The sequence below is a fragment of the Oxyura jamaicensis genome, chromosome 12 (genome assembly GCF_011077185.1).
Source record: "Oxyura jamaicensis isolate SHBP4307 breed ruddy duck chromosome 12, BPBGC_Ojam_1.0, whole genome shotgun sequence".
NCBI classification, from domain to species: domain Eukaryota; kingdom Metazoa; phylum Chordata; class Aves; order Anseriformes; family Anatidae; genus Oxyura; species Oxyura jamaicensis.
In genome coordinates, this window is record NC_048904.1 from 21277978 (window position 1) to 21295008 (window position 17031).

Here is a 17031-nt window from a genome sequence, read left to right on the forward strand (position 1 = left end):
GTCCTGCTAGCACTGCCGGGCCGTACTTACAGTTGTGCGAGCACTGCGGGATGATCATCGCGATGCTGAAGTAGTCGAAGCAAATCCCGCAGCGCAGCAAGTTGTCCACCGCCTGCAACGAGACGCGGAGGTCACCGCGCGCTGCCGAGGGCACCGCCAGCCCCGGGCCGGGCGGCACTGGGGGGCCGGGGGGGTTCTACCGAGAACGGGGCCGGGACGGGGCCCCCCGCCGCGCAGGGCCCGCCCGCCGCCATCTCGGCCGCCAACTCCCCCCTTCCGCCCGGCCTTCCCCCGCCGCTGCCTCACGCACCTTGAGCGGGGACAGGCTCGCCGGCCACGGCGCCTCGGGCAGCGACAGCGCCATGGCGGCACGGCCCGGCCCGGCTGGGCGCGCCTCGGCCCGGCTCTGTCCCCGGCGCCGCGTCCGAATCCCCCGCGCTGCCACGGGGCCGCGCTTCCGCCGGCGGCGGCTGCCGGGAGCTGTAGTCCGGGGCGGCGGGGCCGGGCCTGGGCCGAGGGAGCCGAGGGGCCGGGCTCAGCGCCCGCCGTGCCCCTCGCTGAGGTGGCGGCGCGCGAGGTGGCCCTCGGCAGCGGGGCTGTGCTGGGTGCCCGCGGAGATGTGCGTGATCACCATCGCGAGGCGCAGGCCAGGACTGGGGCTTCAGTCTCCACACAGAGGACTTCACAAAACCCGGCCTAAAAATAAGTTTCAGGGATGAAAACCAAAACATGGCAGGTAGCAGCGATCACCTCTGAGCACTACTGATGTGCTTTCTGAAGGTGAAATAATTGTCCAGGAGTTTGTGAGAACTTAGTACGCTGCCAAAGCCACATCAGATAAAACTGCTAAACAAATTGCACTGCCTTGGTGCAATTCAGATCTCTAAAAGCCGGCCTGAGCACACGGGGATGCTGGCAGCAGAAGCGAGCCGAGGACGCCTACGACAGTTATGGTCCTCCGTGGGAAACCTCCCGCTGTTTTATTGGCACTTTGGTGAGCAGAATTAAACTGCTTTATGTTGCTGAGCTACCAAGTTAGAAGAAATTATTATACTCACAAGACCAAAGAAGAGAACATAGGCCCTCCTTCCAACTCCTTGCAATGTTCACTTGAACTAAAATACCAGTACGTGCCAGCCTGCTTTTCTGTAAGTTAGCAGGCAGAAACGTACAGAAAACTTAGGAAGAGGTGGAGTAGCCTGACATTAAGCAAATCTCCTAAAGCTACTTAGGTTGATACATACTGTTGAGACAAAGAAAATACTGGAGTTTTACATAGATCCCAGCTGGATATGCACAACTTAAGTGTTTTCAAAGTGCTTGTTCCCAAATCCTGTTCCCGCATCAAGGCTGCCTGCAGAGCTGTTGATTTTCTGGGTCTTCTGATGGACAAACAGCTTGTGTTCAGCTGCCTTTAGCAAATCACTCCTAACATGAAACACTCCACAAAGATCTGCCTCATATGTGTGTGTCACTCACTTCGCGTGCTTTATGACAGAAACACAAATGAACCACGGAGACAAGCCTGGGACACAAGCATGTAGATTGGATGAAAGTCTGAGGAAGAACATGCTGTACTTCAAAAAACCACCCAAACCATGGAACAGTTGCAGCTCACTGTTTTAAAATATTCTCAGTGATTCCTTAACATTTAAAGTAGTGGAAAGTTTCTCATCATGTCATTCCCAACTACAGAGAAGAGCCTGAACACCATGAGTGTGATTGCTCAGAAACATTTAACACTGTCCCAGCTCTGCACTTTTGTCAAAGTTGGCAGTAATTTATTGATTTGAACCAGACTGATGTCGAGAATTTTAGAACAAAAAAATCCCACCATGAAGTACTAACTCTTGAGAGAACACTATACGATGTCCTCGACAGAGCAATCCTTTCAATAGCAGTCTGAATTAAATATGCACCACGCCAAGCAAAATAACAGCATTTCAAATCTATCATCTACCACTGCAGGTAGCCTGAACACCTCATCAGACAATGCAAGTTAGCCAGGACAAGGTCTGGCCCAGAAACGTAGCCGAGACCCAGCACTCCTCCGATTTCCCGGACTATGCTGAATGCCCAGCATCTATCAAGAGCCCACGGAAACACAGCAGAGACATAGCTTGTAACAGACCGGTTTCTCATGGGTGTATGGGAAGGCTTAGCACCACGGTGTGACCTTAATTTTTAGTCTAAAACTTGACTTAGGTGATAGCTAGCATGTGAACAAACATCATCTTTTTGTGATAAAAACTTTTAGATTAAAAAAAAAAAAACTGCCATCTGAACACATCAGTAATTTATATTTGTCCTGTTTCTACTTGTAAACTGTTGTAAGCAATTGAGATTATGAGTTACAAATCCACATATATATATTTAATCAATACAAACAACCTTTGCGATGTAGCAAGTCACAAGGGGTTGAACGCAGATTTAAATACAAATGCCATAGTTCAGGAGCACTACCAAAGGTAGAGGGATGTGTTTTCAATGTCCAACAAGGCATTGCTACCCTACTTTTATGCTTCAAATAAAACATAACCTCTCTGTGACAGTTATTACATTAGTAACCCATAACACTGAGCATATTTTTTTTCTGGGGGGGAATCTGCAATCTATTTCCTTCTAAATCAGTCTTTCCAGTACGGGCTCATTTTCCCCTGCTCCATCCATGCTATGTTCTAGTTTTTAATAAAAAAAAAAAAAAAAAAAAAAAAAAAAAAAAAAAAAAGAGCACCTACCTACTCACTTTACAATGTCAGAATCAGAAGGAATTAGCAGAGTAACTCCAGTTGTGAGAGCTGCACTTCTGTTTTAGACACCCCCCTTTTAAACGCAGTACCAGTGCTTCTTAACAGTCTGATGTTTAAAGTTTCATATGGAAAGAAGTGTGTAAAGCTGGGATCCAAAGTCTCTCTGGAGCGTACTCAATTTGGCTGCCTTAATCTTCCACTAATTGTCACTATCACCCAGACCGTTAGTTAAGAACTTCTATTGACTATAAAAAAATGCAGACAGAATTATTGGGCATGAAGCTGAAGAAAAGAATTTAAGTGAGACACATAAATTACTTTACTAAAAAGTTCATCCTGGAAATATGGTATCATTTTACAAAGCTAAATCTTTATCTATGCTTTTAAATACCACAATAGGGTACTCAGTGTTAAGACATAAAATTTAGGGCCTGGCCTGGGATGCTTTAAGAACTTAACTCCCACAAAAGCAGAGATGCTGGGCTCTCCATCCACGGTTCTTGGAGGAGTACAAACACCTTTCTGTGACCTCCACAGGATCTGCTCAAGACCACAACGTGTTAACATCTGCAAGACCGGGACATAAATATTTAAAGGACTACGTTAATACGATGTGTATATCTTCTTAATATTTCTTAGACAGAGACAGCATTTTCTGTTTTTATAGGCAGGAAATCTGGGACATTCCTATACTCACTGTCAATATCTAATGCCTACCAAATGTCTAGTACTTTTGCCAAATTTCTCTTTTTTGAGACAGAATGAGCTATCAGAAGTGGGAAACTTTCTCCTTTGCTGCCTTCTTCCTTCAAGGCGCAGTCTGAAACGGTTCATTGAAAATAATAGCATTAGTCAAACAAGATTATGCAAAATTGTTCTCTATCATATCCTTTCCAGAGACAGGAGGCACTGAGGAAACGTTAACATTTCTGCTTCAAGGAGTCTTCATTGCAAGGAGGTGATGCTTTTTCAGTACCTGGAGCAGCCTTGGTCAGCCACCCAGCGAAGCCAAGCAGCGCTCAGCGCTCAGCCCCCAAGGCAGATCGATGGCAAGAACACGAGTGATGTTGGTCAGCGCGGCACTGCGGCATCGCCTGGCCTGCCAGCACCGCAGGGACTCGCTGTCCAGCAGGTGTGCCATTTAATTATGGGTATTGTAGCTGAGAACAGCATGTGATGAAGAACAGCATGGAATGAAATGTGCTTACATTGTTGTAAAAGACCCTGTTCAATCTTTTTAATTTAAAGAAAGGAAAAAAAAAAAAAAAAGTAACTACCTGAATAGCGAAACCCAAGGTTGATGTACCTTACCGTGAACTTGAGATGCTTTGTCCTCAGCACATAGCAAATGAGTTCCCGTAGTGCTTTTCACCCAGGGAAGAATACTGGTTGGTGGCACTACCAGCCGGGTTCAAGGCTGGTGAGAAAGCAGGAGAAATAATTTTGTGGAGGTAGAAGCTCATCAGGGAAGATGTCCACACAAAAGAGGCTGGGAACCATTTCCAACCAACAGCAGCAGCAGCGGGCATGAAATGCACTACGCTTAGGTTAGAAGGGCCTCGAGCTCTGCGGAAAGTCCCACATGGGTCATTCCTAGGAGAGAAGGGACTCGGCACAATGCCACAGGACGAGCAATTTGCTCAGCGGCACGGAGCTGCCACGCTGGGGCTTCACTGGCAGGGGCTCCCAGGGCAGTCAGACTTTCTGTCAGCTTCGGGGTGGCACAGGGCTCCCAGCCGTCACGGTGTGCCCCTCACCTCAGCAGTGCCGCCCGGTCACGCTGTGCTCACAGGGGCAGCGGTGCGGGCTGGAAACTGCCACCCTGCCTGCAGCATCCCCGCAGCACACGGGGAAACTCGGGACGCTGCCCCAGGGACGACCTTCCCAGCAGCGATACCAGCTGCCAGACGTCCTGTAAAGGCATCTCCTGCCTGGAGAACAAAGCCTTCAGCTACAGCTGACCGCTGGGGGTGCAGCCGGGGAGAGGCGACTGTCCAAAAAGCTGTTCCTGGGCAAACGCCCGCAGATGAAGCGCAGGCACCTCCACGTGGACCTGCCCTGGCCACACGCCCATGGGAGGCAGGGATGTGTTCTGGCAGGACATCGCAGGGCTTCCGATTTGCCAATGATTTCCTTCACTGCTGGCACTCCTTTCTTTCTTTTAAGGCGGTCATTTCTCAAATGTGGACCTCTTTCATTTAAACAAGCAATATATTAAGTTCCTTCTGAAATGAATAGAAGGCTTGTAATAAGATAATATATTAGAGCAAAAATTACAAGCCTTTTCATGAAATGTTTACAGCCTTTAACCACTGATTAAATAGCTTGATTGTTCCCATATTGCAAGCTTGGCGAAGGGAATATTGACCAAACGAGCTTCCTGGTGTGGCAGAGACAGAGAAGGGGCTGTTCTGCTGGCTAAGCTAATGCTGCAGCCCATTCCTGTGATTGATCCGATGTTGTCTAAATGGTGTAATTAAGCTTTCAATTAATGGGGCAGAATGGAAAGTTAGACTTTGTGAATGCTAACTATTTGCTTCCTTGTGATGCCTGTCAGTCTGCGGGCTGCACCCCAGCGATCTGCACAGGTGACACCCGGGCAGCGCAGTGCCGGGCTGTGTCCCGAGCCAGGCAGGGCAGCAGAAGCAAGGTGCCAGCCTTAGCTGCAGCACCCTTTGCCTCGCACCAGGAAGCGAGCAGGACTGCTGGAGGTTAGAGGCGTGATGCTGACACGGGGTGTTCTGCCTCCCCATCATTTCGTGGAGCACCGTGACCTGGGCAGGTTAGAGTACCGCGAGCAAGCTGAAGAATCCCCAGGGAGCAGCCTGGTCTGAAGCACGCAGCATCGGGGCCGTTTTGCACAATGAGGCACTTCGTAAAGGAGATGGCATTGCAAAGCAAGAGGTTTATGGCTGCTTTTACAAAATCCAATTTAAACTGCAATTCATCTTTAGTGGCAGTTTACAAATCAATGGGCAACATTTCAAACCGACACTGCATGACACTTGTGCACTCCAGCCCCTTTCCCCTTTGCGTTTCTGTGCCGCCCTTTGCAGCCAGGAGCCGGAGCTGCAGGTGGTGCGGGCACCTTGGGCATCCCTGCTGGCCCCAGCACCTCCTGCTCCCAGCCTCAGCACGCTGCCCCTGACCTGCTGTAATGCCAGATCATTGCTTGGAGAGGTCAAAAATACCATCCTCGAAGTTGGGATAAGAAGCAAGTTACACATTTGGATTACGATCCATACCACAGGCCATTCACATCAACCACGAACACGTGAATCCCTTTTCTGCACGGGACACAAAGGCCTAAACTCTGGGAAAGCTCCTTCTAATCATACCTTGCCTCTTCCTCACAAGAGGAAGAAATTAAACCATAATGCGATGATCAATCCCCCCTTTCTCAGCCCTTGTTAAGCAGGAACAGCACTGTGCCCAGACTGAGCTAACCAGGTTGCTGGGGAGGTGGGGGAGCAGACAGCCGGGCAGGGCTGGGGAAAGGTCAGGAGCTGCAGCCATTGATGCACCTCTCGCGGGGCTCGCTCGCGCACCCACCGCAGGCTGTCACGGGCTGCTGCGAGAGAACTCGTGCAGCTTGCTCGGCTGCTGCGGGGACACACAGCACCCTTCCTTCCCGAGCAACTATGCGGGCACATCCTTTTCACGCGTGGAAGCGAGCATTATGTACACCTGTGGGCAGCAGCACACGCTGCAGGGGTGAAAGCAGCACGGCTGGCAGCACAGACACGTGGCGGGGACGCAGACAGGGCCAGGGGCTGTGCTCCCCACCCGGGTGCCTTCACTGCTGCTCCCTGAGGGAGAGGTCCGGCACAGCTCCACCTCGGCCAGGCTTGATCTTGGCTGCATAGTGGGTAGAGTATCAAGGTGTCGTTGAGAAGGGGATGCTTAGTCAGCCTTGAAATGTTTGTTATTTTTTATGAGCATTTATAAAGCACTTGGTGATTCCAAGACAGTAGAGTCTGATTCAGAGGTGCTATTTTTCTCTTCCTGCCATTGACTAACAGCCTCCAGTTTAATGACAGCTCCCACCACCATTTCCTTGGCAAGCACATTGCACCAGCTCGGGTGGAGCAGTGCAGACAGTTTTGGTCAGTGCATTTCAAGCCCAAAGACATGAGGGCAGTGCCTTTCATTAGTCACAGCAGTCACTGCCCATGTGTCAAAAGATACCTTACCCCCCTCGGCAGAGGTCATACTGGCAGGTAGCACCACACTGAGCTGCGTTCAGCTCCATTTCACTGCTATTTATCCACTCCACAGGTCCAAGAGTATCTAGTCATTTCACACAGAAATGCCTCGAAAGCATAAACGAAATCCTTTCTTCTTTTATGTAATTGTTCGTCTCCTTCAGTGGGATTGGGCCAATGAAAATCAGTGGAAAAAATATTACAGCACTAAAGAGCTGCGTGGAAACTTCCATTGCAAAGCTATTAGAGTTAGCGTCTGGAGCAGCCAGAAATAACATTTAAACTTTCTCTTGAACCGTTAGCAGATAGACACCGTGAGTAAAATCACTCTGGGCATTTCCCAATGCTGATCTAGTTGGATCTGGCCAAAGGGCAGCGTGAAATGCCAGTGAACGTGGAACAGACAGCTCAGGGAGAGAGCCGGCAGCACATTAACCCATCGCAGCTCTGACTGCAGAGACGGCTGTGAATTCAAGTAACAGACCAGCTAGGAACGAGCCCTTGCTGATTTTGGTCTTCTGCCGCAGCAGATGCTCGTTGACGTTGTCTGAGCACACACAGTTACCTCCCCCTAGACACTGATTCTGATCCAATAAACATGAAAATCACAAGTAATCTCACTAGCTCCAAGTTATTTCAGTACAACGACTATAGAACTGATGAGCTGCATACAGAGCTAGACCCGTTGGTAGGTCCTTCTTTCATTTTCAGTTGATCACCACCAGCAGCTCATGGCTTTACCAGATGTTTTAGAACATAATTTTAGCTGCTTGGTTCCCAGCCTAGGTGCAAGTCCTTTTTTTTCTCCCCAAAAAAAGAGCTGAACAAAATAATTTAGCTACTTATAGAAAAGCAAGGATTACTGCATGCTTTTGAGAAACAGTACTAGCAGAAAGACCTCACAATTAGCATCCAGACACCAGGAAAGGCAGAGCTAAGACCCTTTGTTTCTCAGCATGAGCTTACTTAACTTTCCAGTACTAAATTTCTTTCAGTGATTTCCTAGGAACTGTTACATGTCTCTGTGCGCACATAACGCTCCGTGCTCTGTATTCAACCCCAGCAAGAGCTGCAATTAGGGTAACAGACAGTAGCTATCAAACAGGAAAAAACATTTTGCATGCTCATGCAGAGGAAAAATGGGCAAAATAAATAAATAAAATACAAAGATAAAAACATCTATATGTTAACTGAAGTGTTTCTCAGTTGACATTTCAGCTTTCCTGCATAGATTTAGCCTTTTTCAGCTGAAGGACTTGGCATGAGCACAGTTTGGATACAAATTATTCCTTGCCTCTGGTCTCATGCATCTGTTGATTAGCCACCGAAATGCCCATCACTGGGACTTCCTCCTTTTGCTGAAGATTGTGCATCAACATCTTCCTGTTCCTGAATATTAAGCCCTGCTCAGCGTTCACAGTGCTGGAGCAGCACAGCTCTCTCTGGTCCATCTCCAGTGCCTGGGGACAAGCATGCCCACCTGGCCTCAGGCAAGAATTCCCTGCTCTGGCACCAAGAGCAGCACCAGACTGGGGAAGCAACACGTTCAGTGGTGCATTAGGCAGCAACTGGGAGGGGAGAACGGTGCCAAGGGTCAGGTTTACTGAAATTCATGTAAATTCCTAAGGTAAAATCCATGGAAACCTCTCTCTACCACACAGCTACATTTTGCCTGCTGGAGCAGACACCAAGCACCCACGCTGACTGCAAACATCAGATCTCGGAGCAGAGCAGAGCAGCTGCTCACCTACCTCAGTCTTACGGTAGCCTAAATACGGTGTTCCAGAGGAAGATGAAGATGTCCCAAATGCTGTATCAGATTAACATACCAGAAGGGGAGACCTTTATTTCCTGCTCCACTTCCAAAATCCCCCCTCCTTGGACAGTTCAGAACTCTGGCAGTTGGACGTTGATCGTGTCTGAGCAGTGGTTCTACGTACTGAAGGACTTTCTCCAACTTCATTCACACACCTGGGAACAGATGTAGCAGAAGTCATGAAATTCATTCAAAGCAATTTCAGCATTTAAAAGAAAAGCAAAGAAACAGCAGCCACGCTCGGCAGCACACGGGGGCTGTTGCAGAACAAGCGGCCCAGACACCTTCCCCTCCCCTGCTCCGCAGCAGGAGGGAGGTGGCCGTGAGGCCGCTTTCTCCGTGAATAAGTCATCATCCCCCGACCTGCTGCTGCTCCATCACACGTTTGATTATTTTCCCACCATTGATTACTAAGTGCAAGACGGTGACTATCTTTTCACCGGGCTCTTACCCCCTGAAGCACTCTCTGACTTTAATTAGGAATACAATTTTCCCCACACAGAGCACAGCTCATTATGGACTTTCTGCCTGGAGTTCCCCGAGGACATGAATCTCCCGTGCCTCTCCTGAGAGCCCACGCTGCCACCAGCGGTGATTTGTCCCCGGTAAGCCCGCTAGTTAGTAAACACCAGCGGTCCCCAGCGCTTCCAGCATCGTCTCGCCAAGATGCTGATGAGTCTCCAGCAGCTCCTGAAGATATATTTCCCTGAATCCCAGCTTTGCTTACTGTGCCTCGGCAAAGGCTCTTGCGGCTCCTAATGCAGCTGTATATGTCATCTACAATGCATTTATCTCTTCATTTTACTGGGTTAACTGCTGCTCATCAAATAAAGGGGTTGTAAAATAGCTAGAACACAAGAACTATGAGCAGGCAATTTTGGCTCCCAGTCAACTTAGCCTTCCTCTGCCCAGATTTATATATTAGTAGTGAAACTGAACAGGGAGAAAAAGAGCAATTTATAACCAGAGCACCTGCAGAAAACAGCTCAAGCCACTTTGTGGTACTTGCAGTGAACAAGCGAGCTGCTTTTGGGATGATGATAAATAAATGTCAATAACTCAGCCTGCAGAGAAAATGTTTCCTGCACGTGGTAGATCTAAGAGTCCAGGACTGCTTCCAGGAGCCAATTCAATGGGAATCAAATGTACAATTATGGAGGGAAAAAAAATCTACTGTTTGGAGAATTTTTAGAGGGAGTACAGGCACAAAGAGCAGAGGTGCCCCAGGCACGGGGAGTGCAGGAGGAGGAGAGGAGAAACCCCTTGGCAGGGCTGGGAGCCAAGCACAGCTGCCAGCACCTGTGCAAAGCCTCTCAAACCCTGTGCAAGCAGAGATCACCTGCATGGATCATTTTATTTTTTTTTTCTTTTCCCAATCCCAACCAATGCTGTCTAGGTCATTGAAATGAACTTACAACTAATTTGGGGCTAATAAAAACTGTTTCTGAGTGAATTTATTACTTGCTAAAAAGAAAACCCACATGTATCATTTTTTTTTTTCAAATACTTTTTCAGTGAGTACGCTAAATGCTGGCTCTAAATTATACCGGGGTGACTGCCAGGGCCAGAGTCCACAGAAACGAGGACGAGATGGGTGGCTTCAACCAGTCCGTTAGCTCCAGCTTTGGAGGAGAAGAATTATGACCACCATATGGGAAAATTTCTGCATCGCCTTCTGCAGCAGAGCTCCTCGTGCTGCTGCTAGACCCCCATGGGCCCAGCCGAGGCAGCCTGGTGGAGGAGGGCTGCTCACACCTGGAGGATGCTCAGCCTGATGCACCCTACCGTCAAATCTCATAGCCACAACAGGAGTTTCCCATTGGAAAAGTAAGACCATCATCCAGGACAAGGCCCCAGGATGTAACATCATTTATAATCAAATGGGTTCGGCTTTCATATTTGCAATAAAATATAAACAGCTCGTGTTTCAGACAGCTTGGCCTTTCACTGTGGCTGATTTGCACATTTTTATTTTGAATGAAATGGTGTCTGGCCATTCTGCCTGGATCAGTAATGAGATTTTCCGCCCATCAGACATCCTGCACTCAGTGGCTGACACATTTTCTAGATTGTGTAATTTGTTGTCATTAATCAGCCTCACCACTGAAGCCTCTCTTTGCATGGATCAGCTGACAGCAGTCAGGAACTGAGGAATGCAGGTGAATAACTGCAGAATAGACTAACAGCCAGACTAACTGGAGCCTAGTAAACAATATTGCCTGCTGCCCTGCTCTGAAAGAGAAAAGCCATGGGAGTGACTCTAGTTTTTCTACTACTACTATTTCATTTTGAGTAAAGCACAGTTTTCTGGCAAACATCTAATGGGATAAAAGAAGAGGGATGACAGGTGGTGAGCACTAAAGGAAAATGAATAAAAGACTAGATTAAGTTAAAATTGAGGAAATGAGAGAAGAGGCAGTCATTTCACAGGGTGGGTTTACCACCGTCCTGATCTCTGCTGGAGGCAGCTTACACCCCATGGCCCTTCCTTGTTGCGGGAGGGCTCGGAGACCTACGCTGCCCACTATCAGCTGAGGATTTCCAGCTTCCACAAAGGCGCCCTCGCTGCTGCCCCAGCCCAGAACCGCTGCCGGTGCCATCCACCCACTGGCATCCGCAAAGGCCTCACTGAAACCTTTTTCTTTTTTTCTCTCCTGAAGAAAAATGCTATTTGAGGTAATCAAAGCTACAAGAACCAGACTCTAAATCTGATAGTGCTTTGTGCAGAGACTGAATGTTGCAATTTGAAAACGTTTTCTCAATTATCTTCAATCTTCTAATCCCCCTGAAAACGTCACTCCCATAAAATTATATTTAGTTTTTATCCAGACAATTTGGGAATTACACTACAGCTTTCACTGAAAAATTAGAAGACTTAGAACTCTAAAAAAGTCAAACCTTCAAGTTTGCCTGTACTTGTCAGCTAATATAGTAAACACAATTTAAAAGTCTCTTAGGAAGCAGCTTGGAAAACATCCCAAGATATAAGGAAGACAACAAAAAAAAAGATCAAAACATCACACCGAAATCTGTAGAGCAGAAATACATCGTGAAGGAAACTGAAGGTTGGATGTAAGATCTAAGGACCTATCTACTTCCAAAGGAGAAAGGCTTTTTAGGGCATTAGCCTTGGATTCTTAAGATAGAACTTTCCACCTCCAGGTTTGCTACAGCTTTGGTAACTCTCTTCAAATGCTGCGCTCTTGCTATGACTCCAGTCTCCCTCTGTAAAGAGAACAACACTTGACCAAACCACGGGCGTACCGCAAGGCTAAACTCTAAGCAGACCTGTCTTAACTTAACGGAGCAATATTAGTCCTCAAGCCTTCAAGACCCAAACTTTTTTATGAAGCCACATTGCATAGGAAAAGCTTTACATTAAACTCCAGAAATACTGCCTTGTTCTGAGGATCGGTATCCCCAGGGATCAACATTCAAGGACATGGAAGAGACAGCTGATGGAAAATAATATTCAGAGACCAACTTGTCAAAAAAAAAAAAAAAAAAAAGTAGGTGTAATTCCACGACATTTATGCAGAAATTTGCCCCCACTCGCGCTTTCTCAAAGTCGTCCGCTCCCTAGAACAGACATCCAAGGAGGAGATGCTGCAAAGCCTCCGGCTGCATGCGCTGTGCACAGCTAGGCCAGCAGGCGTGCGAGCCGGCAGGGACCAGCCCATCGCAGCGCGGGCGCTGGCAAAGCAGCTGCAGCTCCCTTGCGCACCGCAGGCCCGGCTGGGTGGCTCTTCATGGGGGGAGAGCAAACCTGACGACAACAGCCAGGATTCTCTGCAACATCTGTTTCTGTTTTTCTCCCTCCATCTGGCCAACAAAACCACGAGGGCCCGTGGCTCGGCTCCAGTGCTGCACGGCCTGTCGAGAGCATGTTGGAGCCGTCAGCAGCCTTCGGGCCTGCACTGGCGTGGAATGCGCTGGAGTTAAAGCCCATTCTTCTGAAAGGTCCCGAAGTTGACCCTTCTGCCATCGACACGTGAACTGCACTAATCTGAACAAAGGTCTGGCCAGAACTGTGGCACGCGCTCTGGGAAACAAGGAGGAAAGCCCAGCAAGACGCACGTTAACAACCAGCACGGAAATGATTCGCCCTCCACCCACGGCACCCAAGAGGGCAGCGGCAGCGCTTGGGCAGGACACGGTGGGGGGCAGGTGGGGCACCAGCACCCGGCACCGCAGAGCCCAGCACCCTGCTCCTGGCGCCCTCCTCATCCTCCTCCTGCTCCTCCACCAGCCTGAACGAAATCATGTCTCACGGCCGGTTTAGCTGGCAGTTTTTTAAATTACTTCCTTGCGCTTTCCAGAAGGCAAATGAACTGTAGCGGAGCTTTCTGGGTGCTCGCCAGTACACACCCCTGAACCAAAACAGCGCAATCCTCAGCTACATCCTCTCCCCCTGGCCAGCAGTGCTGGGGCCGATCCCCGCCACCCCGCGGCCCTGAGGCCCGCTGCCCTGGCACCCCGCTCGGAGCACAGCCACAGCAGGACCACGCGAGCCACCGGGCCCAGAAGCGGTCACTACGGCAGGGAAAGCCCTGCTGGGCCCCGTAACACCGGGCTCGGCATCTCCCCCACGGGTCACAGCAGAGGCACAGCTCAGCGGGGCGCCCGCACCCCCGGCACAGCACCCCCGTGCCCGCACAGCGCCCGGGCAGCGCAGCCGGGCCGGCTGCCCCCTGTGTGCCCACAGGCCGTGCTCTGAGAAACGTGCTGTCCCGGGTGGGCTGGCTAGGTGGGAAGGAAAGCAGCCTCGCAGCCCTGCTGGCCCACCTCAGGCAGCAGCAGGGCTTGACTTCGTTCCTGTCCCCTCGTTTCAGAGGTGCAGGCTGGGCAGCAGAGTGCATTAATCAGTGCGGTTCAAAGCCATTCGTAAACAATGCAAGCTAATGGACTGTTGAATGTGAGATTTGTCCCCAGAAGACCTATGAACGACGTATAACTTCTTACAGGAAACAGCCATTTATATAATTCCTGTGAACTTGTGTCACCACGCTGGGGGAGGAGGGGGTGCATTAGTCATGCACTAGCAGATGTTTTGACTTATGTAAGGCTTTAAAAATAAATAAATAAATCTTTTACTTTATATATAAAAAAAAATAGACTACATCTCACCCTGGAGGCTCCCTGAGTGACGCCTTGCCCTGGGTTGTTTCTGTTGTCACGGAGTCCTGGGGCTGCGGAGGAAACGGCTGACGTGGGGCTCTGCTCCGTCGCGGGTGCATCGCATCGCGGCGTGCTTGGCCTCGAGGCAGCTCGCACCTTGTCAGGTCGCATCCGAAGCCAGCTCACACCCCAGTGCAAAATGCTTGGAGAAACCCTGGGACAGCAGGTCTCCCCTCCTGACAGCCTGCTGCCGCCCCAAAAGCCGAGCGCTGTTTGCAAGCCCTGCGGAGTGCCTGTAAGCAAGGAGCAAAGGCAGGGCTGCTGATCCCATTAGCTCCGCACGCGCTGTCCTGCTGCTGCTTCCCTCGCACCCTGCCCAGGCCTGGTATCCCCACGAATTTAGCAGCCAGGTGGGTGCCTGGCCTCTGGGTGCTGACCACATGTATTATTAGCTTTAAAGGTCTGGATAAGTTTTGCTCCCATGCTGGTGCTTCAGTTCTAGGACACGAACTCCATGGCTTCAGTAGCATCAGAGCACTCAGATTTCTGGGGAGGGAGGAGGTGTCTTTATGGCAAGCAGCAATGCTGTTTTACCTCCAACAGCCACCCTTACCTCGATGTGTGTTTAAATACTTCTGCAGATTCCACATCACGTGCTTTGCTCCCAAGAAAAACTTAGAGCAGAAAGCTTGGGCAGCTGCTGTCTTCCAGCTGGGTACCCAGTGAAGCGATTCCGCGTGCTATCAGCGCTGACGAGTCTTTCAGCACTAGCCGCAATCATAAACACATTTCCAACTCCACAGCTCTGCAGTATTTACAGAAGATGGATAATGCTGCAATCCCTAAAGCTCACTAAATTCTGGTTTCCAATGTGTCCACAGAGAGTGAGCCTGCAGGGGTATACAAACATTTTTTTTTTCTTTTTCCATTTTAACAAATGTGGGGAAAACTCTTACTTTCCCCTTGCAGCGGGGTGCGCCCTGCACTGCCCAGCCAAGGAGCAGATGACTTCCCTGCCGGAGCAGGCAAGCTCCGACCCAGCGGCCAGGCAGGCTGGAGAGCAGGGGGAAAGGAGGCAGCCTGGGGAGACGCTGTTCTGGTCACGCACCGGAGCAGGAGGGAGACGTTTGAAGAAAAATAAAGCAATTAAAACTCAAAAAAGAATGCACTGAAACCCAGCACAAACCACAGCGGCGCTAGCCGGTGCCAGGTTTTCCCCACGCTGACTATCTGTCTCCAGGCAAACCCAGGGCAGTTTGCTATCTGAAGAGCGCGCTGCCAGTTCCAAGAGTCGATCTCATCTGTCAGATCCTTTCCCCTCTCCGCAGTGGGGTGAACGTGTGCCCCCCGGGAATGTCCCCAGGCCGCACGGTGCAGAGGACAGCCTCAGCCTCCACCCCGCAGTGCCAAGGACTGCTGGCTGCTGCTGCTGGGGACCGCAGCACTGCAAACAAAGCATGGTGCATGTGGAAGGCATCAGGGAGAAACGGGTGAGTCCCCACCACAAGTGATGAGGGTGCAGCTAACACAGATCCCTGTCAACACACAACAGTCACCTGGCAGCAAAGCCGGGCGATGAGGGCAGGACAGACCCCAGACAGCTCACCACGTCCCACCGCCCCGCAGGGGCTGCGCATCCTCTGAGCGTGAATGCCCCCGGCCACTGCACCGCCCTGCCTGCCGCTCTGTGTGCGGGGGCTGCCACTGCAGCACCCACAGAGCTATTCTGGGGCCACCCGGACTCACGGCTGCGTCACCAGCAAGGCCATGCAGAGGGCAGGACAGGGTGCATGGCCCTGTGCCATGAGATCACCGCAGGCTCTGGACGCGCCACGGCACATTGCTCCAGTTTTGCTCTAAACATAGATGGAAACTCTTTACCTCATTTGCTAAAAGCACTTGGATGTCTTTAAACAGGAGGAAAAAATTAAATATATTACTAATTTGGCTTATTTAATTCAGTCAGCAAGACTGAAAGCACTTGCCGCACTCTGAGTCCAGGTTCAAAGCATTAATCACTCTAATTTCCGCCAACATTTCTTCTCCATTTCACTTCTGTGTCATCTTTTCATTCATTATCTATGAGCATTACAACTGACAGGCTGCCCTTAGGTGCGTCTCTAAAGCACATGCAGTGAATGATCATTGGCTCCACCTAAATATTGAATGATTGGATCCACCTAAATAAAAGGCAAATTACCATCAGAGCATTTCTCGGCAATTAATTATCCAAAAGATCATTGGAGGAAGCCAAGATTTCGTTCCAGTGCTTCAGAGTGGGCTCGTGCTACACCGCGAGCCCTGCGGCGAAGGGAGGTGCAGTGCTGCTGCGGCTCCCCCCTGCGAGCACGGCCATGTCCGTGCCACAGGGATGTCACCGGGATGTCCCCGCACTGCCTGGTGCTGTCCTGCTGAGACCCCAGCCCTGCAGGGAGCAGCGGCCCCAGCACAGCCACTGTCGATGTTTGCTGCTTTGCACCCCAGCAGCCCCGGCACCGCTCCGTCCACGCGGACCCCGTTCATCCTCCTGCGCACGACTTGCACACAGAGCCAGAAGAGGCTTCCTCCTCTGCAGCTCCTGCCCCGAGAGCTTGCCTGACCCTGGCTGCTCCAGCTCACCCTTCCTTCACACCTCTGTTTCTGCCCCACACTGCCCTTTTTTCTAACTCACTTTTGACTTGCAAGTCTTGATCATATTAATCCCCCTGGGCCTGAGTCACCGCACGTGGCCCTGGATAAGCTGCCTCCCTCTGCTCTGATGCCCGTAGACTCTGTGGGCGCAGAGTAATCTCTTGTGTCTGTACAAATGGCAGTCATGGTGCCACTGAATGGGTCTACAACTTGACGCAGGTAAAAACGCCCATCTTTCAAAAACAGTTTTAATTCACTTGTGAAGTGCTTTGAAACCTTTATCTAAAGCCTTGCCTGTCTCAGATAAAAGTGTCACCAGCTTCAGTCAAGAAACAGATTGAAGGATTTTTTCCCCAAAATACCACGAGTTCTTCCTTAATGGTCCTCAGTGATTCAACCAGCTTCAAGTCTTGAAACGCCATCTGAAAACAATGCTCTGGTTTCCGGGTGATCGCCTCCCACCCATACAAATGTCCTTCCCTGTGCCTATAGCACCCTTTCTGTTTTGTGA

General features: G+C 50.1%; 1 protein-coding gene across 3 annotated transcripts in view; it reads right to left on the bottom strand.

Annotated features, from left to right (window-relative positions):
• The window catches only part of RAD18 (RAD18 E3 ubiquitin protein ligase), a 62732-nt gene that overhangs the window by 45079 nt on the left and 622 nt on the right, over nucleotides 1-17031 (bottom strand). Inside the window, exons 2-4 of one of the 3 annotated variants that reach the window (XM_035337470.1) lie at nucleotides 9223-9225; nucleotides 311-384; nucleotides 31-112 (exon numbers count right to left, since the gene is read on the bottom strand). In XM_035337470.1, the coding sequence (XP_035193361.1) occupies nucleotides 31-112; nucleotides 311-364 (136 nt within the window). In that variant the 5' untranslated portion in view covers nucleotides 365-384; nucleotides 9223-9225. Of the gene's footprint in view, nucleotides 1-30; nucleotides 113-310; nucleotides 484-9222; nucleotides 9226-16307; nucleotides 16314-17031 lie in introns of those variants that run through there. The other 2 variants (XM_035337469.1, XM_035337468.1) reach the window with 2 other exon arrangements.